Consider the following 27,386-nt stretch of genomic DNA (forward strand, 5'->3'; position numbering starts at 1 on the left):
GCACTTCATTTGTTTTTCTTCATAAACTCAAACATTTACAGTTTAAACTGACAATTGTTTGAAGATCCAGCTTTCATGTGACTCACTGAACTGATAATTACCTGTATAATCTGAGAGCTGCTTCATATCTGTGTTGCATAGAGTCAACTGACCTCTGGCTCCTACAAATGGGCATCTCATCCCAGGATGATCAAAATACATTCCACAAATCTCTCTGTATTCCTTGATTTGGCCTCAGAAGCAGCACTGCAGAGATTCATGTTTTTATTGGGCCAAGGTCCAAAAATTATGCTGGGCATGCCCAAATTACTGCTGTTGATTTGTATTACTATGCTACATGTAACTGCACATGAAAACATAATTCAACCACAAACTGCAATGTTTCTGGTTGGTGTTGTTGGACTAGTTATTGTGTTTATCATAACTGTATATTCTTTTCAAAAATCAATAGGTTTACTAGCTAAACTCATAGGCTGGTGGAAAACGTCCACAATTTGCAGTCTATCTAGCATGTATAAAACGAAAACAAATTTTACAGAAAAGTGTGCTTGATTTGGCCAAATGAATCATATAATAGAGAAGCATTTGCTTTAATTCAGTTATTTGTGTTGGTGGAGTCAAGCAGACAACATTAATTTGAGCTGCATTGCCAAAGGAGAATTTTTTTTCCTGCTGAAAAATAAAAATAAATTGACTTTGTCTCTCACAGTCGTGTCGCTAGCCTGTGACTTGCCAACAAAGGGTCATTAAAAGTTTCTAAACTTATCCCCTGAGAACAGATGCTGCATGAAGCTTTCTCTCACACTTTGCTGAAGTTTAATAAAAAGCCCATGGAGGAATGAAATGTCTTTTCTGCCCTTTTTAGACTTATTTTTAGCATTTTAGTTTCCTCTTTTAAAGCTCGTTGTCATCTTAAGCTGTAGCTGTGTAATGATGGCAGGCTACGGACAAAATGCCTTGATCCACTCACATTAAAACTTGAGGCATTTTCTTTGAAATGCATTTTTCCAGAGCCAAACCGTTTTTGTAGGTCATGACTCATGTACACTTCCTCTCATTTCTCCACCAAACAAGCTTCATCTATTGCTTCATCACAAAAAGTATTCAAACCCCTTGAATATTTTCTCAATTTGCTGCATCATAATACTAAAGATCTTTGTATGTCATTGGTATTTTACATAATGCACCAATACAAAGTCATATATAACAGTGAATTGAAATGAGAAGGAAGTGTGGATTTTTATTTATTTAAATAGAAATCTGAAAATTGTGACATTCATTTGTATTCAGCCGTCTGCTGGTTGAAGCTTTCTGTCCCACTTTGCTGAAGCGCACTGAAACACACATGTGGGAATTGAAATGCATTTTTCTCCGTTTTTTAAGTCCAACTTCAGCATTCAGATTGAGTCAAATTGAAACCCGTTTTTCTGCAATTACAGCTGCAGGTCTGTTGGGGTGTCTATCAGCTTTTGCACATGTAGAGATAGACAGGTCTGTTTGTTCTTTACAAAATTCTTACAGTTCAAGGTGATTGTATGGATAGCATCTTTGAACATCAGGTTTCATCTCTTACTTTAGATTTAGGCCCGGAGCTTCACTGAGCCATTCTTACACTCATAGACTTTGATCTAAGCTACTCCATTGTGATTCTGGCTGCTGCAAGGTGAAAGGTCTTATCCAGACTAAATATAGTTTTTTTTCTACCTTATATTTAGCTTCATCTATGTTCATGCCAACCCTGTTGGTTATGGTGTGAGCATGTTTGCCCACTTTCGCTGTCTGGTGTGTTCCCTGCTCTTCTTTCTGTCAGTTTGCTCACCAATGTTATCTGACAAACCTTTAAAACCTTCAAAGAAGAACTGAACTTAGACTTGCATTAAATCACTCTGGAAGGCTCCATTTACTGCTTTGTTGGTTTTTCGAAGTAATAGGTTGCCCTGGATTTTATTTATGGGTGTCAGAGTACAAGTGGTTGAATAAAAACACACGCCATATTTTGCAGACTTCTTTTTTGTTTAAAAAAAGTTTTCAAACAAATAAGCTTTGTTTGAGATTTATATATGAGAATCCATACATGTAGATTTCCAAGCATTTTGTACATAACAATAAACAATAAATCTTATTAAAGAAAATCTATAAAAGATAAAAAAGTCACAGTTTACCTCTGCAGTTTCAGATATTTTTTGGAGTCTTGTAGAGTGAAGCATATAATCTACATTAACAGATAAGTGGTTTACAACTCTATTGTACACTTACAGTTCTCATTAATTTTTGATTTGCTACTTTAAACTGTCCAACAACTTGATCGTGTTTCTATTCCACATAAGGTTGCAGCATACAGATAATGCTAACTCTTAATTTTCTTTCATAGAAATCTGATAAGCAAGTTGCTACATTCCGTGTATTCTTGGGAACCTTCAATTGCTGTTTGAAATTATTCCTGTTGGAAATAATGAAGTGCTCGCTTTCCTGGAATACATTTTGGCTCCCTAAATGAAAAAAGAAACTCTCACATCCCAGATGAATGACCTAAATTGGAATTGGATAAACTTTTAAAAGAAGACACCAGATAACTTCGAAGCCTTACAATGAGTTAAAGATGCATGCTGCACCCTAAGATGCCTTTGAAGTATCTCACGCCCTTCTTGTCTTGCAGATCAGTGTGTGGATAAAGCCAAAGTTGAAGAGAGTGAACAGAAGGCTGTAGAGTACTCCAAAAAGGTGAGACATTAATCACTCAAATAACCCCCACCCCCTCTTCCTTTTGCTTGGCCAGCTCCCATCAGCAAAGTTTTTTCTTCCCCAGAGCTCCCAGACAAGCTATTGATTTAGCATGCCCCAATCAATACCTGGCTGTGACGCTACATGATCCGTATCAGCATTACAAGAATCGATGGTGATGTTCTGATGTATACTTATTTGTGCACAAGGTTGGGGAGAGTTAAGTTATGTGGAAAAGCCTTGATGTAATTACGTATTTAAGGCTGGACTTCACTTAAAGGTTTAAACAGATTCAGTTACTGGAAGTTCTGTGAAATAGTGTTTTAAAACCTCAGATTTCTTGTTTTTTCTTTTGTCACACTGCAAACTGAAATATCAGGCAACATAATTAGCCCCTAAAGATGTCTGCATGTCAGCTGAACACAAATGACATTGAATTTTAGTTGTCCTTTGACTAGGCCATTCTGAAACGGTCATTTCCTGTTGCTTGTGTAATTATCATTTTTTTTGCTGCATCTCCTAAGTGGACTTTCGCTTAAGGGCACAAACTAATGGCTAACATTCTCCCTGATCAGAATGAATGTTTCCATCTATTAAGGCCGGTCCAAAAGCACTCCCTTCCCTGCTTGGGGATCTCATGTTTAAATGTTGTTAGTCTTACATTGCATGCAAAGGTCAAAAGGTTCAACTCTTTTCTCCTCGGTTCACAAAATATTTAGCTGTCCATTATGGGGATAATAAAAATGTATTTTGGTAAATCATTATTTTAGATCAGAGGTGTTTTTTTTCTTCTTTTATTTGCTGTGAAACCTTCAATTGATGCATTGTTTGCCCAGTTTCTTTCCAATTATTGCGATATGAACATCATTTCTGTTAGTTAAATGATGCTTGAAATGCTGCTCTGGGTTTTTCTGTGCCCTCCTGGACAAGCTTTCTTTTCGATCTTGGAGTCAGTTTGGTAGGCTGATCACTACAAAGCTGGTTTACTGATTTTGAATAGTTAGTCACTGTGGCTCCCTGGAGTCCCAAAGCGTAAGAAAGGATTTTGTAACCTAATTTTGACTGATAGATGTCAATGAAATTGAACTAAATTTTTCAAATATTTTTGGTTAATCAGTTATCTCGTAATCCATTGAGCTTGCTAATCAACTTGTTACTCGAACACGGTTTCCCTTCACAAAATAAAAAATCACTGGGAAATGTTTTTTTATTTTATTTTTGTATATATACTCAGATTATTTTTGTTTGATGATCTTAAAGGTAAAAACCGAAAAAGAAGTCTGTAATCGAACAAATACTTTTTCACTGCACTGTATTAAGGCAAGAAGCACAGTCTTAACTTCAATCTGACAACAGCAGGGGTCCTGAATGTTTTTTTCTTAAGACTCGTGTCGTGGCGATTCACTCTGCTCCCTGCTGGGCTGGTGAAATCATTGTTGCGACATGCCTTGGTTTCTGCAAAGGTTAGAGCCATCAACATACATGAAGACCAAGATCCAAACAAGAGACAAAGGGTGACAGGACTCTGGGGCTGTAAGGGTTATGGATAGAAATGGGCCTCAGCGTGTGTAGTGGCATGCTTTCTGTTCCTCTTGAAGCGCCCTCTGGTCGCTCTCTGGGGCAACCCTACGCTTACCTTCACCTCCCTCTACATGTGTTTATCTACACGCAGACATTCTTGTTTCTCTTCTCTTGCAGTTTGACGAGGAGTTCAGTGCGCGGCAGGAGGCCCAGGCTGAGTCCCAAAAAAAGGAGGAAAAGATCAAGGAGCTGGAGTCAAAAATCCAAACTCTCGAGACCCAGGTAAATCTTACTACTCTAGAAAACAACCAAAAACGGCACCCCGAAAAGTTATTTTGATCAAGTTGAGATGAAAGATATTAAATACTTTTCAAACATTCACACAAATGAAAATATGTCTGAAAAATCATAGCATCAAGGAGTAATAGGACCTTGAGAAACACTTTGATTGGGTCAGAAGGATACCTTTTCACCCCACTTAAAGATGTGAAGGTGCTGTAAGTGGGAATTATCATCCATGCAAGACGGCTTGATTTAATAAAGGGTCAATCTTCTTCCTAAGTTGTAGCTCTTTGTAAGCGAAATTGCTCTATTGAAGCTTTTCCTATGAAATTCTATCATCGCAGAGATGGATTCCGTTTCTTTTCCAGGCTTCCACGTCGTTTCTTCCTAGGCAAAACCCCCCATTCTGAGTACAGAAAATGACTGCTATTTCCCCCTTAACCCAATTTGAAACCCTTTTTAGGACTGCCTGGGGATAAAAGGGCAGTTTGCCTCTCTTCTTTGAGAATTTAATCTCAACCAGCATGGAGGGATGGTATTGCTTCATTTGTTTCTTAGATTGCTTCTTATCTCAAATATTCATTTATTGTTTCTGGTAACGATTGAACAAGTGAGCCTTAGTTTCTGCTTGAAGCAGCTTCTAAAACACTCATCCTCACTCTTCACTGTTCAGCATTTTTGCTGGTCTCTTGACCAGTCATGCAATCAGTCTTCTTTCTCAACTTAACCTTTTTCAGAATCTACCTGCCTGCTCCCACGTCAGAATGTGATGCAAAAGGAAAAAGCTGGAAAGTCAAACTTTACTTTGAAAGAATCAATTTTAACAACCCTACCAAACATCTGAGATGTACCAATCCCGATTTTGTTTGTTTTTTTGTGAAGTTTTGAGCGTTCAATATTAAATCTAAATATTTCAAACTGAATGCAGCCAAAAATACTTCTCATATGTTTTTGACCAATAATTTTTATTTATTTATTTTTTTTTTCAGCCATTGTTTAGGCTTCTTCTGGGGCAGAATTATAAAACAGTGACATGGCCATTTTGACTGCAGATTTTTTAAACATTTTTGGCTATGTATCCAATTTAGTACCACATCTGACAGTGGTAAAATATAAATGTTTTCTGGGGGTGAAAGGTTTGGAGTTGAGCCATTTGGACAGCTGTGAAATAGTTGGATATGGCAAAAGAAATCAGATTTGGGTCTTATTTGCCTGCTATGTGAACATAGCCTTAGGGATCCACCAGAATGAGCTTATAAATGTTGCTAGAGGGAGGGATGTCTAGGAGTGATTTGATTTCAGATGAGCAGAAGACCAAGGATAACTAAAACTTTTATTCAACTTCATCTTGACCCTTAACCTGAGGAAAATGCACGCATGCAAAATTACAGGGATTTATTGCTGTTTGTTGTGGGCCTGTAATAATCATCCAGATGATTTTGAAGGTGCAACAAAAAGCACTGAACATCAGGCTCTTTCTCATAGACAGACATATTTCTGCTTCAGGGTGTGTTTTGGAACCCACTCCACGTTTGACACGCTGCTTTAGAGAAGTTATTACCCATCAGAGCGCAGAACCTTCAGATCAGCGTGAGGACACGCATTCAGTTTGTCCATCAAAGCCTCTGTGGGATCACTGGTGTTTTTTTTGGTTTTTTTATCTTTGCTGAATATGAATGTCGTTTGAGATAACCCCAACCTTTCATCTATCTCCTCGACAGAATTCCTGTCAGTCGTTAAAACACTTGCATGTCTGAGTTGTCTCTCTTCACCTTGTTTGTGAACCAACAAGTTTAATGAGAGTCTGTTTCCAGAACTTTGGCATTGTAACAAGCAGCATGTTTGATGTGTCTGTTTGATTATCTCCCGGTTGAGTTGAGTGGAGTAAACATCAACAAAGGACATCGAAATCACAAGAAAATAGAACTCATCCACCACTCCCTGAACCTTTTGCTTGCAACCGTTCAAGGCAGGAGGGAAAGCTATTCACTGAATCGGCTCTGGAGGTGATGAATAATGCAGCACTGCAGTGGTTCGTTGGAACACACTGCGCCATCCCATTAATAGGTTTTAACAACCTGGCCAGCTTGTAGCTGACCCAGCATGGCCCCCAGAGGAGCTGGAGGTGTAGTAGACTTCTCTTTCTGTCGTTTTACGCCAGACTGCCGTCTAACCTGATGCATTATGAAGTTTGACTGAACTGACAAAAGGTAGAAAAGCTCACGAGGAAGAGATCTCTCTGCGGGCTTCGTTGTTGTTGGGATGGCCGCAATGTTAGTGCATGTCAGAAAAGGATATATTCCTTACAGATATGATAAGTGTCAAGGATTTATTTATAATATTTTGACTGACTTATAGCCAATAAACCCCCCAAAATTAGTCAGCTCATTTAGGAATGTAATTAGGCCCGAGCAGCTAAGCGCTGCGAAGGCCTATTGTTTCTGTACTGTTCTTATTATTATTATTATTAGGCCCGAGCAGCTAAGCGCTGCGAAGGCCTATTGTTTTCCTATTGTTTATTATTATTATTATTAGGCCCGAGCAGCTAAGCGCTGCGAAGGCCTATGTTTTCCTATTGTTTATTATTATTATTATTATTATTATTCTTCCACCCAAATGAATTGGCTTTTTTGGGGGCTTTATCATATTCAAAACTCACCAAACTTGGCGGAGGCCTTAAGCCTGTTTAAAATTTACGTATTTTAAAGTCGTAGCAAAAATTGCAACAGAAATGTCTCTACGGCGCCACCTAGAAATTGGAAAAAAACACCCTTTTTTACCCTCTGCTATTCACTTACTTTATCATAGACACATGAAATTTGGTACACTTGTAGAACTCCCCAAGACGCTCAAAATTTACAATTAATGTCATAGTGCAAGTATCACAGGAAGTCAGCCATTTTTGATTGAAGTTCCCATTTTGACCCCATTTTTGCCGATTTTTGCCGTTTACAGCCTTTGTATTTGATCTATCTCCTCCTAGGGATTTTGATTGATCGACTTCAAACTCGGTCAGTCTGTTCATAAGGCATGTCCCATCTAAAGTTATCTAAACGGTGAGTTTTTGAGTATGCTGAAGGGGGGTTAGCAGGGTCAAAGTTCACCTACTCGCCATAAAAAAAATAAACTGCTATATCTCTTACACAGAAACTCACAGAAGCATCAAAGTTTCTGTGATTGATCATCATCGGGTCTTCTGCAATACCCTATGGTCGAATGATGACCTCACTTAGGCCACGCCCCCTGAGAACAGGAAGTGTAATGTTTTACTGTGAACTGTCGCTATCTGACCCCTTTGACCTCATCAACATGAAACTGTGCCCACACAGAGAACATGTTGGTGTATTGAGGATTCCAACCCCGACCAGCTTCGATGGAGCAGGTGGGCGTGGTGGCGTGGCGAAGTCACCTGTAACGCCATCGCCATACGTTTGGCTCTCAATTCCACATTTTCGGGCCCAGCTGCTCCAAACTCATAAGGATGGACCCTCATCCACTCCCCAACAGGAATCCATCACAATATTTGGTGGGCGTAGCCTAATTTCTCTATAGCGCCCCCTAGAAAACTTTAAATGATCAGCCCCAAGCCATGCTTTAACCTACAAATACGAAACTTTGTACACGTGTGTACCTTGTCAGGACGTACAAAAAAGTCTCTTGGAGCCATGGACTAAACCCCACAGGAAGTCAGCCATTTTGGATTCAAGTTCGGTTTTTGACCCCATTTTTGCCGTTTACAGCCTTCATATTTGATCTATCTCCTCCTAGGGATTTCGATTGATCGGCTTCAAACTCGGTCAGTCTGTTCATAAGGCATGTCTCATCTAAAGTTATCTAAACGGTGAGTTTTTGAGTATGCTGAAGGGGGGTTAGCAGGGGTCAAAGTTCACCTACTCGCCATAAAAACATAAACTGCTATATCTCCTACACAGAAACTCACAGAGGCACCAAAGTTTCTGTGATTGATCATCATCGGGTCTCCTACATTACCCTATGGTCGAATGATGACATCACTTAGGCCACGCCCCCTGAGAACAGGAAGTGTAATGTTTTACTGTGAACGTTCGCTATCCGACCCTTTTGACCTCATCAACATGAAACTGTGCCCAGACACCGAAGACATGTTGGTGTATTGAGGATTCCAACCCCGACCAGCTACGTAGAGCAGGTGGGCATGGCGGCGTGGCGAAGTTACCTGTAACGCCATCGCCATACGTTTGGCTCTCAATACCACATTTTTCGGGCTCAGCTGCTGCAAACTCACAAGGATGAATATTTATCCACTCCCCGACTGGAATCCATCACAATATTTGTAGGGCGTGGCCTAATTTCTCTATAGCGCCCCCTAGAAAACAGCAGCCCATAGGTTATGTTGTTATTAATTATTTAAATATACATTATTATAACTTTTTATATATATATAAGTTTATTTTGTGGGTTAAAGTACAAACATTCATTCATTTTTGCTGAAACAAAGTCATTCAGCAAAACTTATGACACAGCGAAGTAAGAACACACTGGGGTCAGTGTTGATGGAGTACCACTGGCACCTTGTGGAGAAATACTGGTACTGCTAGTGCAATACCAGTATTGCGACAGCAGGAGGCAGTGGTACTCCATCAATGAGAAAACAGATCGACGCTACGTAATAACAGTCAGCCGGCGACAGCTGGAGCTGCAAAGTTTTCCTGAACATTTTGCCTACTTTTTGGAGCCACAGAACTGGACTACGCTCAAACATTTTGCTTGGATTTTGGAGTTGCAAATCCGAACCACGCTTTGGAGCAAGAAGGCTCTGTTGGACCGGAGTTGGAGAAGTTTAATGGGCTCTTTGCACCTCAGCTTCCGCGTTATGGCTCAAATGTTTTTCCAAGGTAACAATTAATAATGTACGTCGATCCGAAGCCCAAACAAGTAAGGCAAAGAAAGGTTTTAAGATGTTCGCCTCTTTATACATTCACAGATATGAAGGTGAGTTATTTTCTTTAAACTGCTAGCACAAGCCTGCTAGCTTTCTAGTAAAAATCTGCTATTTAATTATCTAAAGATTTCTCAGCCATTCTAACGGACACTGTTTGTGCCTTATTTTCAAGCATATTACGTGTGTTTATTGTTAACGACAATAAACGCAGCAGGGAGGGGGAGGGCAGATTACAGTTCAGACTTTTTGCTTGAATTATGACGAAGAAAAACGAGCACAGAGCTTACTCTGGTATCGGAGTTCTAGTTCAGCTGACTGTTCAGATTCAGTTATTACTTTTGGAAAAATATGGCCGTGCTGCTTAAGGTTTCTGTGTTATTTCGTTTTATTACTTTTGCATGCTTGTTGTGAAGGGCTCATTAAGACAGTGTTTAGAGCGGTGTGTACGGCGTTAGCTTCAAGTGGTAGCTTTAACTTGTAGCAATGAATATTTACAAGCTGTAATTGAGGGATGGCTTGGAAATCCATGAAAACTTAAACAAAGTACATAGTATTGTTTTATTTGTGTCTTAAGTACGACTTTGTCTTTTATAGCAGTCATAGTTTCTGAAAGTGGAAAAAAGAGCCGCATTCGGGTATACAGTTGTGACGTCAGCGCGGCAGGTGCAAAGAGCCCATTGCTGTTCGTTTACTTTAAACAGTCGTAACTCGGGGTGCGGTGAGTAATTTATTCCTTCCTGCTGGTTCTGGAAGCCGTCATGTTTGGAAACAGTTATTCTGAGGAGGATGCTAACCCAATGCCTGAGGCCTGCAACGTTTTTAATGCTAACGAAGCGCTTTACTAATTCAATAAACTGAATAGTGTGTTTGATACATCCAGTTTCATACATTCAGAGTTGTTTGTTATTATGTATAGAAGATGTTTAAAATGTCGTTTGAAAGATCTCTGAGAAAATGCTAAGTATCTTTTTACAGATCCATTGGGGTTGTAATATTTAGTTGCAACACTTCCTGTGATTGATACCTAATTAATGGATGGGATTCAGCCTGTGCTATTGTTCTAATGTGCTGAAAGTTAACTGTGCTCTCTTAATGTGCATTGCCCTTGGTTTATTACTGAACAGTGCGGTTTATTAAACTGATACATCTTAACCTTCACCATTTTCCTGACTCATTTCACGATAACGTCAAAGTTGCACTGCATTTACATCTCAGTTGTAGTTAACATCAAGCATGTGGGTGTGGCTTAGTGTAAAACTTTCACTATTTACCATGAAACATCAACATTAAATGACTTCCAAATGCAAGATCACAGCTGCATCATCACCTTCCTCTGTCTTTCTAGAGAACAGCCCTGAACACATTTCCATGGTCACTTGATGACCTCACTGTAGCCCCGCCCACTTTTAAGAGGCAGTCACATGTTTTTTCTGCTGTATGTTTTACTGTTATTCTATAATTTATATGGGTTTCATCATGTGAATACTGACTAAAAACGATAACATGATGAACTCTATGAATGCTGGCTGCTGACCGAACCGCATTGGGGTGTAGAAATGACGAAATGCATTACTTCGCCACGTGCATATGATCGGCTCTAAATGACACGTGGATCATCGGACTGGCGCCAAATTGAAAACGTATGACCTTTGTTGACCTCTAAAGAGCAAAACAGCATTGAAATGTATTTTGACTCCACTGCGCCCCTACATTAATCCGCCAGCTGTATTTCCTCGCTAAACCAATGAATCTATACCACATTTTTTTGCATCTTGAAGGATAGCCGCTGAACGCATAGATGCGTACCGCCTGGAGGACGGGCGCGGAAACTGCGCAACAACTTCTGTCTTAGCACGTGCGCAGCGTTGATGGAAACTGAGCAACTGCTTCCGTGGTGCGGGCGGAGGCACTGAAAACTGCGTGAGAGCTTCTGTGGTGGCTGGCGTGAGGCGGCGGTTGCTCGTACCCCGCGGTGGCAATAGGCCGGAGCGGCGCTTGGCTGCGAGGGCCGTTCGAGGCTGCTTGCAGCTTTAATTATTATTATTCTTCCACCCAAATGAATTGGCTTTTTGGGGGCTTTATCATATTCAAAAACTCACCAAACTTGGCGGAGGGCTTAAGCCTGTTTAAAATTTACGTATTTTAAAGTCGTCGCAAAAATTGCAACAGAAATGGCTCTACGGCGCCACCTAGAAATTGTAAAAACACCCTTTTTTACCCTCTGCTATTCACTTACTTCATCGTAGAGACATGAAATTTGGTACACTTGTAGAGCTCCCCAAGACGCTCAAAATTTATAATTAATGTCATAGTGCAAGTATCACAGGAAGTCAGCCATTTTTGATTGAAGTTCCCATTTTGACCCCATTTTTGCCGATTTTTGCCTTTTACAGCCTTTGTATTTGATCTATCTCCTCCTAGGGATTTTGATTGATCGACTTCAAACTCGGTCAGTCTGTTCATAAGGCATGTCCCATCTAAAGTTATCTAAACGGTGAGTTTTTGAGTATGCTGAAGGGGGGTTAGCAGGGGTCAAAGTTCACCTACTCGCCATAAATAAATAAACTGCTATATCTCCTACACAGAAACTCACAGAAGCATCAAAGTTTCAGTGATTGATCATCATCGGGTGTCCTACAATACCCTATGGTCGAATGATGACATCACTTAGGCCACGCCCCCTGAGAACAGGAAGTGTAATGTTTTACTGTGAACTGTCGCTATCTGACCCCTTTGACCTCATCAACATGAAACTGTGCCCAGACATAGAAGACATGTTGGTGTATTGAGGATTCCAACCCCGACCAGCTTCGATGGAGCATGTGGGCGTGGTGGCGTGGCGAAGTGACCTGTAACGCCATCGCCATACGTTTGGCTCTCAATTCCACATTTTCGGGCCCAGCTGCTGCAAACTCATAAGGATGGATCCTCATCCACTCCCCAACAGGAATCCATCACAACATTTGGTGGGCGTACCCTAATTTCTCTATAGCGCCCCCTAGAAAACTTTAAATGATCAGCCCCAAGCCATGCTTTAACCTACAAATACGAAACTTTGTACACATGTGTACCTTGTCAGGACGTACAAAAAAGTCTCTTGGAGCCATGGTCTAAACCCCACAGGAAGTCGGCCATTTTGGATTCAAGTTCGGTTTTTGACCCCATTTTTGCCGTTTACAGCCTTCATATTTGATCTATCTCCTCCTAGGGATTTTGATTGATCGGGTTCAAACTCGGTCAGTCTGTTCATAAGGCATGTCTCATCTAAAGTTATCTAAACGGTGAGTTTTTGAGTATGCTGAAGGGGGGTTAGCAGGGGTCAAAGTTCACCTACTCGCCGTAAAAAAATAACTGTTATATCTCCTACACAGAAACTCACAGAGGTACCAAAATTACTGTTGTTGATCATCATCGGGTCTACTACAATACCCTATGGTCGAATGATGACATCACTTAGGCCACGCCCCCTGAGAACAGGAAGTGTCATGTTTTACTTTGAATGGTCGCTATCTGACCCCTTTGACCTCATCAACATGAAACTGTGCCCAGACACCGAAGACATGTTGGTGTATTGAGGATTCCAACCCCGACCAGCTTCGATGGAGCAGGTGGGCGTGGCGGCGTGGCGAAGTGACCTGTAACGCCATTGCCATACGTTTGGCTCTCAATTTTATTTTTAAAGTTTTATTTTTTTTAATAATTTTGTTTTGTGGGTTAGAGTACAAACATTCATTAATTTTGGCTATAAATAATACAAACATCGTCATTCAGCAAAACTTTTATTGTGTTACTCAGCTCCGCTGAGTAACACATTCTGGTCAGTGTTGATGGAGTACGACTGGCCCCTGGTGGCGCAATACTGGTACTGCTGGCGCAATACCATTATTGCGCCAGAAGGAGTCACTGGTACTCCATCAATGAGAAAACAGATCTACGGCGGACGGCCGTCAAAACGTTTCCAGCGCGTCTGCCGTGAGATTTCCAAAAGGACAGCGATTACATTTAACCTGAAATGTTATATGTAAGCCCTAAGATAATTTTTGTTGGCTTAAAACACGGAGTAAATGTAGCGTTTTGTTAATGACTGTTATTTCCTACCGCAAGTAAATGCATCATTTCCCTGGTCTCTGCCTTAATGGCCAGTCAAGGGCAAAAACAAATTTAAGCAATTTGATTGGTTGAGAAGGACTGCACGTACTGTAGCTGTGCTAATACTTACTGTACGTACTGGCAGTCGGCAGGAGACCGTACATGTTTGAGGTTCGGCGCATTACGCTGTGGACTGTACATTTTTTTTGCTAAACTGTTGGAGCAGCTAAGTTTTCCTGAACATTATGCCTGGTTTATGGAGCCACAGAACCGGACCACGCTAACGTTTGCTTCGGTTTTGGAGCTGCAGACCCGACGCTCATGAGCCGGAACGGTCTGTTGGAGAGGAGTTTTATTGCCGTTCGTCTTAAAAGTGGTAACTGGAGATGCGGTGAGTGAAGCTCAGTTCACACTACACGATTTTAGAAAAGTCGGCCAATTCTGAAAACGTGAGAGAACACACACTAGCCTATTTAAAATCGTAGGTGTAACGGGTTCGTTCTAAGAGTGTGAGGTTTCACTCGAACACATTCTAATACCAGCTACGAAATACCTTCAAATTAAAATTCTGCACTACCACAGCTGAATTTGGAGTAAACAAACAAACATGGACAACGACGTTGAAGTGGTAACTTTAGTTTGCGGACTTATTTTAACCCAAAAAAGACGTAACCAAAAATCAAAGCTTTAGATTAAGAACTGGAGATATCGTAAGCAAGGATTATATTTGTTGCATCGCAACATGGAGGTGAGTTTTTTTTTTCATTAAAAATACTGTTTTCAATGTTTTTAGAAAATCAAATGGGAGTTATCCTTTCTCCCCAACTGACCGCGAAAGCTTAACGTAGCCTATTCCAGCTCCTTTCATTGAAACTTATTATATTGTTTAAAATTGTATTATGACTGCAGAATAAAATCAAATGCGCCATTTCAACCAAAGATTGGAATGTGCTTCTCAACCACATGTACTCTGTGCAATAATTTTATAATTATCTTTCATTAAAAGAAAAAAAAAAGTCGGAGGAACACCACAGAGATTGGATGAATGAGCAAAGATGATTAAAGACAGTCAATATCCCCGATTTTAGATCAAAGCGGTCCCGATGTTCCACCGACTGGACCCGATCGGTCGTAACACACCACACACTACAGGATGATCGGTTACGATTGTTGGGAGCGACAATCTTACAACGTTCTGAGTTCTTAAGACTGATACATTGGGGTTGTAATATTTACTTGGACCACTTGCTGTGATTAATACCTAATTATTGAGAGAGATTAAACCTGTGCTTTTGTTCTAATGTACTGAAAGTTAACTGTGCTCTCTGAATGTGGTTTATTACTGATCAGAAGGGTTTATTAAACTGATACATCTTAACCTTTACCATTTTCCTGACTCATTTTAGGAAAATGTTAAAGTTGCACTGCACTTAGATCTCAGTTGCAGTTAACATCAAAGCATGTGGGTGTGGCTTAGTGTAAAACTTTCACTATTTGCCATGAAACATAAACATTAAAAAACTTCCAAATGCAAGATCACAGCTGCATCATCACACTTCCTGTGTTTCTCTATAGAACAATCCTGAACACATTTCCATGGTCACTTGATGAAATCACCCTAGCCCCGCCCACTTTTCAAAGGCAATCACCATTTTTTTCTCCTGTGAGTTTTACTGTTATTCTATCATATATATGGGTTTCATCATGTGAATACTGACTTAAAACGACAAGATGATGAACTCTGTGAATGCTGGCTGCTGACCAAACCGCATTGGGGTGTAGAAATGGCGGACTGCAGTTCTTCACCATGTGCATATGATAGGCTCTAAATGATACGTTGATCATCCGACTGGCGCCAAATTGGATATGTATGACCTTTGTTGACCTCTAAACACCCCAACAACATTGAAATGTATTTTGACTCCACTGCGCCAACTACCTTAATACACCAGCTATATCTCCTCGCTAAATAAACAAATCTGCACCACATTTTTTGTGCGTCGTCAGGAAGTGCCGCCGAACGCATCGATGCGTACCGCCTGGTGGACGGGCGCGGAAACCGCGCAACGACTTCTGTGTTAGAACGTGGGGAGCGTTGATGGAAACGGAGCAACAGTTTCCGCGGTGCGGGCGGAGGTGCTCAAAACTGCTGAGAGTATCTGTGGTGGCTGGCGTCGGGCGGCGGTTGCTAGTACCCTGCGGTGGCAATAGGCCGGAGCGGCGCTTGGCTGCGAGGGCCGCTCGAGGCTGCTTGCAGCTTTAATTATTATTATTATTATTATTATTATTATTCCACCCAAATGAATTGGCTTTTTGAGGGCTTTATCATATTCAAAAACTCACCAAACTTGGCGGACGCGTAAAGGGAGTTTCAAAATTTTGTATTTTAAGGTCATTGCAAAAATCCCATAAGAAATGGCTCAATAGCGCCACCTAGAAATTTTCAAAGGACCTTTGCTATTCACTTACTTTATCCTAGAGACATGAAATTTGGTACACTTGTAGAGCTCCCCAAGATGCTCAAAATTTACAATTAATGTCATAGTGCAAGTATCACAGGAAGTCGGCCATTTTGGATTGAAGGTCCAATTTTGAGGCCATTTTTGCCGTTTACACCCTCCGTATTTGATCGAACTCCTCCTAGGGATTTCGATTGATCGGCTTGAAACTCGGTCAGTCTGTTCATAAGGCATGTCCCATCTAAAGTTATCAAAATTGTGAGTTTTTGAGTATGCTGAAGGGGGGTTAGCAGGGGTCAAAGTTCACCTACTCGCCGTAAAAAAATAAACTGCTATATCTCCTACACAGAAACTCACAGAGGCACCAAAGTTTCTATGATTGATCATCATCGGGTGTCCTACAATACCCTATGGTCGAATGATGACATCACTTTGGCCACTTCCCCTGAGAACAGGAAGTGTAATGTTTTACTGTGAACTTTCACTATCTGACCCTTTGACCTCATCAACATGAAACTGTGCCCAGACACAGAAGACATGTTGGTGTATTGAGGATTCTAATCCCGACCAGCTACGATGGAGCAGGTGGGCGTGGCGGCGTGGCGAAGTGACCTCTAACGCCATCGCCATACGTTTGGCTCTCAATTCCACATTTTTGGGCCCAGCTGCTCCAATTTCACAAAGATGGATCCTCATCCACTCCCCCACAGGAATCCATCACAATATTTGTGGGGCGTGGCCTAATTTCTCTATAGCGCCCCCTAGAAAACTTTAAATGATCAGCCCCAAGCCATGCTTTAACCTACAATTACGAAACGTTGTACACATGTGTACCTTGTCAGGACTTACAAAAAAGTCTCTTGGAGCCATGGTCTAAACCCACAGGAAGTCGGCCATTTTAGATTGAAGTTCAGATTTTGACCCCATTTTTGCCGTTTACAGCCTCCGTATTTGATCGAACTCCTCCTAGGAATTTTGATTGATCGTCTTCAAACTCGGTCAGTCTGCTCATAAGGCATGTCCCATCTGAAGTTATCAAAACGGTGAGTTTTTGAGAATGCTGAAAGGGGGTTAGCAGGGGTCAAAGTTCACCTACACGCCATAAAAACATAAACTGCTATATTTCCTACACAGAAACTCACAGAGGCACCAAAGTTACTGTGATTGATCATCATCGGGTGTCCTACAATACCCTATGGTCGAATGATGACATCACTTAGGCCACGCCCCCTGAGAAAAGGAAGTGTGATGTTTTACTCTTAACGGTCGCTATCTGACCCCTTTGACCTCATCAACATGAAACTGTGCCCAGACACAGAAGACATGTTGGTGTGTTGAGGATTCCAACCCCGACCAGCTTCGATGGAGCAGCTGGGCGTGGCGGCGTGGTAAAGTGACCTGTAACGCCATCGCCATACGATTGGCTCTCAATTCCACATTTTTGGGCGCAGCTGCTCCAAACTCACAAGGATGGATCTTCATCCACTCCCCGACAGGAATCCATCACAATATTTGTAGGGTGTGGCCTAATTTCTCTATAGCGCCCCCTAGAAAATTTTAAATGATCAGCCCCAAGCCATGCTTTAGCCTACAATTACGAAACTTTGTACACGTGTGTACCATGTCAGGACTTACAAAAAAGTCTCTTGGAGCCATGGTCTAAACCCCAGAGGAAGTCGGCCATTTTAGATTGAAGTTCAGATTTTGATCCTATTTTTGGTGTTTATAAACCATTTCAGTAATTCGCCACTTGGGGTCAGTATTGCTCCACAAATGAAACAGCAGATAAACAGGATGAAGAACAATATCAGTATTTCGCCAGTAGGTGTCAGTGTTCCTCCACCAATGACAGATCCATGGGCGGATGGGCGCGAAAACTTTGTGAGAGCGTTGCCATGAAATTTCTAAAAGGATAGAAATGTCTCATATAATTTTTGTTGAATTAAATCATGCAGTAAATGTAGCGTTTTCTTACTTCTTACAAACCATTTCAGTAATTCGCCACTCTGAGTAAGAATTACTCCAACAATGAAATAGTGCTTTAGAAACAAAGCTGAAAATGATGAAAAATGACGAACTGTAGTACTTCGCCATGTGCATATGATCGGCTGTAAATTACAAGTGGATCTTCCGACTGACGCCAAATTGGATACGTATGACCTTTGTTGACCTCTAAAGAGAACAACAGCATTGAAATATATTTTGGCTCCACTGCGCGTCCTACATTAATCCGCCAGCTATATTTCCTCGCTAAACCAATGAATCTGCACCACATTTTTTGCATCGTCAAGGAGCGCCTCCAAACGCATCAGTGCGTACCGCCTGGTGGACGGGCGCGGAAACTGCGCAACAACTTCTGTGTTAGCACGTGGCCAGCGTTGATGGATACTGAGCAACAGCTTCCGCGGTGCGGGCGGAGGAGCTGAAAACTGCGTGAGAGCTTCTGTGGTGGCTGACGTGAGGCGACGGTTGCTAGTACCCCGCGGTGGCAATAGGCCGGAGCGGCGCTTGGCTGCGAGGGCCGTTCGAGGCTGCTTGCAGCTTTAATTTGTTTTATTTTAGATTAATCTGCTGACCTGCACAACCACAGGGAAGACTGCTGAGTCAACAGGTACGCAGCAGGCAGCCGCCACAAAAGTTTCTCGCTAAAAAAGTTCAGTGGAAGGAAAAAATACAGTTAAAGACGGTGCACAAGCAATAGGGAAAATTACAGCCCTGAGACAAACAGCAATCCTCCTGACTAGCAGCAGTAGCAGCAATCAGCAAACACCTGATGGATTTGCTGGGCCTAAAATTCAAATTACTTCTCAGTAATTTAACCGTTTGCTACGTCTTTTAGATTCCTTGTCTAAGCAAGTAGGGTTTTTTTTCCTGAACGTATCAGAAACGTTGTTCCTCGTGATCAGAGTCGGAAGTTCCAAAGATTTTCTTTGGAAATCAGTCTCTCAGAATTTAAAGGAAGAACAGAAAGTCTCAGAACCTTTCATTTTACTAGTTATGCAGGATTTCATTTTTAGAAGAACCTAAATTAGTTTCACTTTTTGAATTAAAAGACATAAGTTAACTTTGCAGGTATATTCTGTTTTATTGATATTGACTCAACTAAATTTGATTCAGAAAATCAGTATGTCCTTGCTAAATATCAACTTGTTCTGTTTCTACCTCAGTCTTATTTTATTGAACCTCTTGAATTATAAAATAAATATTTTTAGCTTTCAATATTGCACTTTAATTTTTAAAGATTTTTATAAAATAAAAAGATCCTTTTAAGCCACACAACTGAAAGTTTCCATCTCTTTTTGTTCCAGTGTGCACATCAAATATTTATGTTTCTACAGTCCATAGTGTGAGCTTTTGCAAGATTGGCTGCATGGAAAATATTTTAGTCTCTGCAGAAAATGTTCCTGTTCTCTTACTTTTGGCAAGGTTGCAGAGAGTGAATTATCAAAGCACAATGGGTACATTTCTAAAACAAAGACGGCACAGTGAAATCAATGCCCATCACACATCTGAGGGTGTGGAGTTGAAATGTATTTTCATGATGCCAGGAGCTGGAAAAAAAATGGAAATGGAAGAAGGTTTTTGAAAGAGCACCAACTGTCAGTGTTGCTGTGCCGCGTTCCTTTTATACAGTCGTTGCTCTCCACTGATGTTCCTTTGAAGATGGATTACATCTTGTTTTAGGTGTAAAAGTACAACACATTCTGCCTTTTGCACAATAATGCATCATTCCAATGTAATGCGTAGAGAGCCTGTTACTAACATCGTCATTAACCGTGTAAGCAACTCCCTCTCTCTCCTCTCTATGTCCTCCAAACTTGTCTTTATTGTGTTTGGTGTGAATTTTTTACCTGTTGAGGTTCACTAGTGTTCATTTTATTGTCTATCTAACCCACCCTCCATTTGTGCTATTCTGTTGCCCTGTCTGCTGTGTGCTGTTTCATGTCTGATCTTGTGGTGCGCATCTCTGGTGTATGTGTGTGTTTTCTGCACAGTTAACTGTAGAAAATGACAGGCTCAAAGAGGCTCAGAGACTCATCAGGGAATCTGAAGCCAAGGTGGGTGTTTTTGTTGCATGTTTGGCCCTTGACACAAAAATCCTACATTTAATCACCTTCCAACCCAAGTATCCAGTAAAGGAATGAAGGATTGTGGTGCTTTAAATTGTCAAATTGATTATGAGATTGATCTTTAGTCCTTTTTGCATGCTTGCTTTGCGCCCTGGGGCCCCGTTCAGACCTGGTATTAACATGCATCCTGCCTAATTTGGATAAAAGCAGACCTTGCAAGCCCCGACCATTCACAGCTGGGATCAAAATCTGTGCTGAGCGATAATTCTCAGTAATCTGCTTTACAGGCAAGTCACAAAAGTCAGTGAACTGTCAGCTAACAGAAAAAAGCAGATGTTATTCAGACATTGACATTTCTAAGATGTGACACAGTTGCATTTTTGTTGCGTCGTTTTGGCTACCAACTCTATTTTTATTTAGTAGCTTAACAAATATGATATGGGTTAAGTAAATAAGAACAAATACAGTAAATTTTGACTTCATGTAGCATCAGTTCTCCAACAGTAAAGATTTTAATCCCTGAGGGCTCCACAGCAATAAAACTCAATCAGTACACACCTTTACTGTGAAGAAAAAATTGTGTAAAAGTGAGTCGGCACTGGAAACATAGCTGTAGATCGGTTATATCATCGCTATGAGAGCAGCTATACACCAAGGCCACCAAAAGACATACAACATATTTGTCTAAACATATTCAAATCACTTAAGATGCATGTTTGTGCCAGATGTCAGCGAGCCCCAAGGTACTTTGTAATAAAACACCAGTTTCATTTAAATAATGGTGAAGGTAAGTAAGTGTCTTCAATCAATTTCTTATTGGAATTTTTACATTTATTTCTTTATACGTTGCAAATTGAAATGACTCCTAATCTACAACTGAGTTGTAGATTAGTGATTTCAGTAAACACATTTGCACATTTTAGATCTCTCTGGATTTTCAAGACATTTGATCAATCTAAAGATAAGTTAAACACTGTTTGCAATCAGAGTTGACTGTTTGTCCTTTATCTTCATACTTAAACTCTTGATATTGAAGTAAGATATGAGTCTGAGGCAAACATTTGATCACATCCTGTGTCCACTAAACCTGGAAATAAACATTTATTTTAACATGTTTTTAAGAGTGGGTGTATTGAACAGATATAAAAACTGTTAGGAAAGTTAAAAGAGGAAAAAAAATAACTTTTTCCCTATAAATTGTCCAATGCAGAGTCATTCTATTGAAAATTTAGAAACTAAAGCTGAGAAAAATAGTCAATTATTCAGTAGTTTTTTTTTTTCTTAATCTTGTATTGGAGCTCAAATCAAATAGATAGAGATAGAGGCCGCTCACTATGAAAACAAATCTGCTCTAATTCAGCAGCTAATTTGAATCCATTCTCTCCTATTAGCCTTAAAAGATTGACAGACTTGTAATCACTGCATGTTTTTTTTTTTTTTTTAGACAAAGGGCTCTGAGCAATCTGAGCGAGGAGCTCCTTGAAGAACGGATTTTTTAAATTTTTGCCTCTAATAAGAAATCAGTCAGTGCCATTATGTAATGAAAAGCCATGTAGCGTCTTTAAATATGAAACCAATTACATTTTTACGCACACAATCAAGTGAGTGGGGGAAATGTACATTGTAGTGGAATTGCTTTTGGAAATGAGAAGTGGAAATGCTTTTCGGTTAGAGGAGACATCTAATCAGCGCCTAACTGGAGCAACAGTGTCTAATTTTGGAATTGGCATAAATTTTATTTCTATAAACATTTATTTTCTTTCGGCCATGCAGTGGACTTTCACCGACTTCTTGGTAATTTGAAATGTTTGATAGTCCCGACATGTCTTGAGTTATAATTACGTCCCTGTCTACCATTTAATAGCGCACTATTGTAAGCATTCATAATGAGCTCTTGATGGGAAAGCAACATTCTTATGTATTGTAAATTAAAGTGGTTTACATTTTTCTGTGTGTTTTTCATATTTTGCCTAATGTTTAAAGAATTCCCAAGGGCAGTAATGAAATGCTTTAAGGTAACAATTTTCCAGAATGAAGTTTAAACCACCAAATAAACGTTTGTAAATGTGCTAGCATAGTGGTCAACATATAACATAATGCAGAGATCGTTGGTTCAGCGTTTTGACTCAACTAAATTTGATTCAGAAAATCAGTATGTCCTTGAAGAAATTACATTTTTTAAATACAGTTGAGATTAGAGTCTATTGGCAAGTGAATGTTACAATACTGAGAAACTGTTTCTTTTTGTAAGTAATGGTAAATGCAACAAATAACAGGTGTATAATCAATATTTGAATTGTATGAACTCATGTCAACATATATTCACAACGTGTTGAAAATCCACTATGAACAAACACTTACACTTCTGACTACCTGGAAAAACATCTTACTTTATCCAATGTTTTTACCTCCAATTTGAGACATCACAATATGACACTTAAGTCTTTATGTATATGATTAAGTATCCTGCAGGAATCCTCAAATGTTCTCGCCTCATAAACTGTATCCCTAGACAAGATCATAATGGATCTTTGTGCTGCATTGAAAGAGAATTGGAAAAGGTTTTTTTATTTTACTCACTGCCTCTTTTTATTGACATTCAACAGAGTTTTTCACCTCGAAAGATGCATAGAAAAGTCACTCGGGGGACAAATTCCTAAACTTCTAGATTAAAATGTTCAAGAATTGCAAAGAAAAGGGAGGAAAGATTCTCTGTCATTTACAATCATCCAGTGAAAGACACTAAAGTCCAATCTTGGCCTGATTTTGTGATTTACAGAAATGTGGAGATGAACTGTTAGAAAACTTTTGGTTTTCTTCTCCAGTGCTATTATGACTTTTCCTCATCAAATCAGATTAAGGTTTAAATCAGGTAAAAAGAACCTCACTCAGGATGGATTCTGATACAGATTTCCCTGTTTTGTCTTTGCAGATTGCTGCAGGCCCAGCTGCGCCTGGAGCACCACCTCCTCCACCGCTACCTGGAGGTGCAGCACCTCCACCTCCTCCTCCTCCTCCACCTCCACCTGGTGGATGTCCACCCCCTCCGCCTCCTCCTCTGCCTGGCCACGCATCTATCCCCCCTCCACCACCACCTCCACCCCCAGGGGGAGGTCCTCCACCACCCCCACCGCCCCCAGGTTGTGGGGTCCCACCTCCTCCTCCGTTTGGGGGCTTGGGTGGTCCTCCTCCTCCTCCTGGGTTACCCGTTGTCAAGCTGCCTTATGGACTGGAGCCAAAGAAGATTTACAAGCCTGAAACTGTGATGAAGAGGGTCAACTGGTCCAAGGTATGGTTAATATGTGCATTGATCTCATGCAGACCTGTTTACTCTCTCTGATTTAAGGCTGTAAGGCAAATATTACTTCTCTCTTTACAAAGGAAATCTGTGCAATCTGCACACAGACCGTCAATTTGCAAATTTTTTAGTAAGTTTTTGATCTTTTAGGCCTCCACAGTATAATGTTAATTCTAAACCAGAAGGAGATTTGCAAAAATGCAGCTTTAATCTATTCAAACTGCCGTTCTGCCACATGCCACCCTCTTCCTCTCACAACACCTATTTCAAAGGATTTGATGGTAAACAATTTTTATTGCTCAGATGCCATTGGCTTTGCACCATCTTAGCAGATTTTGGAGAAAGAATGTGTTGTGTAATGTTCCATCACATTTAAAAACAATTTCAATGATACATTCTCTTCAACCTGGGTTGTATTTTATGAATGTTTTATCCATCGTCTCACTAAATTTTAGAGTCAATTTGATGGTTTTTCACACCACTTGTGCATCTTTGTGCTCCTCTCTTTAGTTACACACTGCAAACAAAATGTCGTGTTTGTTCTTCTGTAGTCATGCTCATAGTGCAAATTATGTCTGGTGGTTTTAGTGGATTCAGGTCTTCTTTTATGTATTTTAATGTGTTTTTGTAGATTCACTGCGTATCTTATGCAGATTTATTCAGAAAATGATCAAGGTCTAGAGGAAAGCCATTTTCATTTGTGTGTTTGTAGTCCTGATGGATAAAACTCTTCTTTCTTTTTACATCATATAGCAAAATAATTAAACTTTAAGTAATCTGATGTTCTCCGACAAAAGGTCAGCTCGCAAGCTGACCCCAGTGTCGCTTACGAGCAATCGCTGATCTTAAGTGCTGCGTTTTTCTAAACTTAAAATAAATTGACAGTTTCAAAAAGATCACAGGCAGGAGTGGATGTGAAGATCTCAGTCTTTCAGAACTTCTTCAGGCAAACAAAGAGCAAAAAAGATGCTTCATTTGCGAAATTAAGTCTTTAACTCTAAAAGAAAGGAAAGTAACATTAGTTCTCTTCACCAGACTTGGTTTGTTTTGGCAGCTAGAAAAGTGAGCTATTTTAAACATTATGCTGCTATTGGTCCATTTTAGAAATCAATTTTATATACTCTTGTCCTGAATGATTCTTTTCTTTGGATGAATCGATTGGATTTGGACTGCCACGAGAAAGTGGAAAATTAATTGCTGTGTGAATGCAGCTTTATATTTATGATCTTTTTCTTCCCTGGTGATGTTTATTTGGAAACTTCTATAATGTGGCATTCTCCGACTGAAAATATACGCGCATTTTTTTATTTTCTGACCAGGTTAGTCGAGGTTAAACATTGTTTTAAATAACCCAGAAAATATATTTGAAGATGTCTTGAAAAAACATGAGTACAATCTGTAGACAGCCGACTTGAAAAAATTATGACTGAATTGGTCAGAGTTTGGAGAGTAACAATCAAACCAAAGATGAATCCTTTGATGGCACATCTAATACCTGCTACATTGACCTTTTATGCCAACTTGTACAGATTCCCACAGAACCAGTGTTCTTATATTTCCTTACTGTCAAGTGTGAATAAAATCAATTCCGCCTAAGCAGTGCTGAGAAATCTGGCCAATTTCTGGTGAAATGTTATATCAAAGCAACCTTGTTCTAAATGACACAAAAGGAGGGAAAATCAGGTCAGTTGTAACTGAATTTAAGTCTTTCTCATGGCTTCTGTATGTACAGTCTGATAATACTACTTATTTCCCGAGTTGTTAGTTTCCCTGAGCTCATCCTTTCTCTGTTTTACAAAACAGGGGAAACAACAATGCAATTTCTGACTACCAATTCCCAGGGTGAATGTGTTTGTTTGCACCTTGATCTGGTATCATCGGTATCATTGCTCATTTTTATGGGTTGATGTGGTTTTGCATACATGATTTGTGTGCATGTACAAGAGGACAAATGACCAGTGTCTGCAGGAGTGTACGTAAACAGGTTAAAGTGGAAGAGGATTAACCTTGCCTCAGCAGGGAATTTGGTTTCATGATGCAAATTAAATTCATAACCACCTGAAGAAAAACAATCTGCTTCTCTTGTGTCAGTGAAGTGGAACATCAGTCATCTGTCTCCTCTATATGGAGCAGATGGAAGTACACAAATGCCAGGCTTGACTACTGTTCAGCTGTATAAAAGAGAGTAGAATAACAAAACATTTTTATAGATCCACTATGTTTTCCTCCCATATACGTGTCCAAAATCAGCACGGTTCAAATACTCAACAAAAAGAAGTGTGCTAATTCAACTTTATGTTTCACATTAACATGTTTTTAAAGCAGATGATGCACAACTCTTAGCACTGCTACAGATGTTGAAAAGACGTTTAAAAGAACAATTAAAATCACATGTGAGCCTGGATAAGGTTCTATGTTTATCTTAGTGCCAAATGATCAAAAGGAGCAGCTGAAACTTCCTTCCATCCTTGGAGAGTCAGAGGTGGGCGGGTGCCTAGCGGGTAACCTCAGGTCACATTACAAATGATCATGCATGCACAGTCACCCTGTTTAGTCCACTTTAACCAAACTCTAGTTTGTTTGATTGGAAAGTTTGGTTAATTTGGGGAGCTGTGAATCCGCACACTCTGATGCAGACTCAACCAAAGTCACGGTTCAGTTGAATGACCTTTTTTGCGGTTTGAGTGCATGCATGAATGCCAAGAAGACTTGAGTCCCCTCCCAAATCAGAAAGCGAACTAAAGCAAAGGCCACTTGCATAATGTATTTATCTACTGGAGTAGCTTGGCATGAGAGGAAAACTTCCACAAATGATGATAGCAAAGAGCAACCTCTTTCTGGCAACAAAGCATAGCAATCACTAGATGATACCTGTATGCACATGGGAAGTACTCCTTTCTTACCATGACAAATGTAAACAAATTGTATTTAAGTTAATGTGCATTTAGTCAAAAGGATAAGATTTTGGGCAATAAATGCTCCAGGTGAATCTGGTGTAATACAAAGAATAATTTTGTCTGAAAGTGAAAATGAAATATTTGAGGTAATATCAATTTTCAATTAGTAATATTGTGGCCTGTGCCAGAAAATGAATCGTCGATAGCTTTCTCACTAACTCTATTGTAGCAATCCCTATGTATTCATGCTTCATTTGTATCATAGAGCTGCTCACTACACTTCAATTTGCAGTAGCCATTTCCTGTTGAGCAGCAGGTTGCAGCGGCTGTGCATTATTAGCCAAAAGCAATGCTACAACACATGCACATGGGACAGGTCTAACTCAGAGAAATGTCAGCTTTTAATTGCTGTTCTTTTATGTTCTTTTTCGTGTATTAGTCCCGGAGAAAATTAATATTAAGTGAAGGCCATTGTAAAAAAAAATAAAATAAAAAAAATAAATTATTCTCTAGCTTCCATTTAAGCTAAATAATTTTAGCCTATTACCATTTATAATATTAGATTCTACCATAATATTAAGGTCTTGATTACAAATATCTATGAACATATGACAATTACAAAGGAAACATGAATACACTGGGAGGAAGAAAATAACCACAGCTGCACAAAGTGCCATGAAACAGGCTCATATTTAAGCTCGACATCGGCTCATTAGCCCAAGTTGTAATAAATGCCTCCCCTTAAACACACAGAGGCTATCTTTATTCTGCTCAGGCTCTGCAGGAAAATCCCACAGCCACTTAGTAGACCAAGAGTTCAACAGCAAAATATTAACAAAATTACTAGACAGAAAAAGACCAATGTCAAATATTAAGAGCCAAAAATAACCAGAAGAAACTGCAAAGCAAATTTTTAGATGGCTTGTTTACTTTGTGAAACTGCAGTACTGGTTCAAAAGTATTTATACTACACTTAATTATTCATGTTTTGCCATGTCATTTTATGTGATAGAACAACATAAAACACTTTGGATTGGAAAAGAAGCAGAAGTAAAAGCCTTTATTAATAAAAATCTAAAACCTCATTATATTTAGCTGTCTAGGCATATAGCAATAAATAGAAATATT

General features: G+C 39.9%; 1 protein-coding gene across 6 annotated transcripts in view; it reads left to right on the plus strand.

Moving 5' to 3' along the window:
* Positions 1-27,386, plus strand: part of LOC129360700 (protein diaphanous homolog 2-like) — a 431,171-nt gene that overhangs the window by 145,560 nt on the left and 258,225 nt on the right. For 5 of the 6 annotated variants that reach the window (XM_055031060.1, XM_055031065.1, XM_055031062.1 and 2 more), the window contains 4 exons: positions 2,657-2,721; positions 4,420-4,524; positions 19,989-20,051; positions 22,996-23,352. In XM_055031060.1, coding sequence (XP_054887035.1) covers positions 2,657-2,721; positions 4,420-4,524; positions 19,989-20,051; positions 22,996-23,352 — 590 coding nt within the window. The remainder of the gene's footprint in view (positions 1-2,656; positions 2,722-4,419; positions 4,525-19,988; positions 20,052-22,995; positions 23,353-27,386) is intronic. The other variant, XM_055031064.1, reaches the window with a different exon arrangement.

This window comes from Poeciliopsis prolifica, unplaced genomic scaffold (assembly GCF_027474105.1).
Source record: "Poeciliopsis prolifica strain line A6 unplaced genomic scaffold, Auburn_PproV2 SCAFFOLD006, whole genome shotgun sequence".
NCBI classification, from domain to species: domain Eukaryota; kingdom Metazoa; phylum Chordata; class Actinopteri; order Cyprinodontiformes; family Poeciliidae; genus Poeciliopsis; species Poeciliopsis prolifica.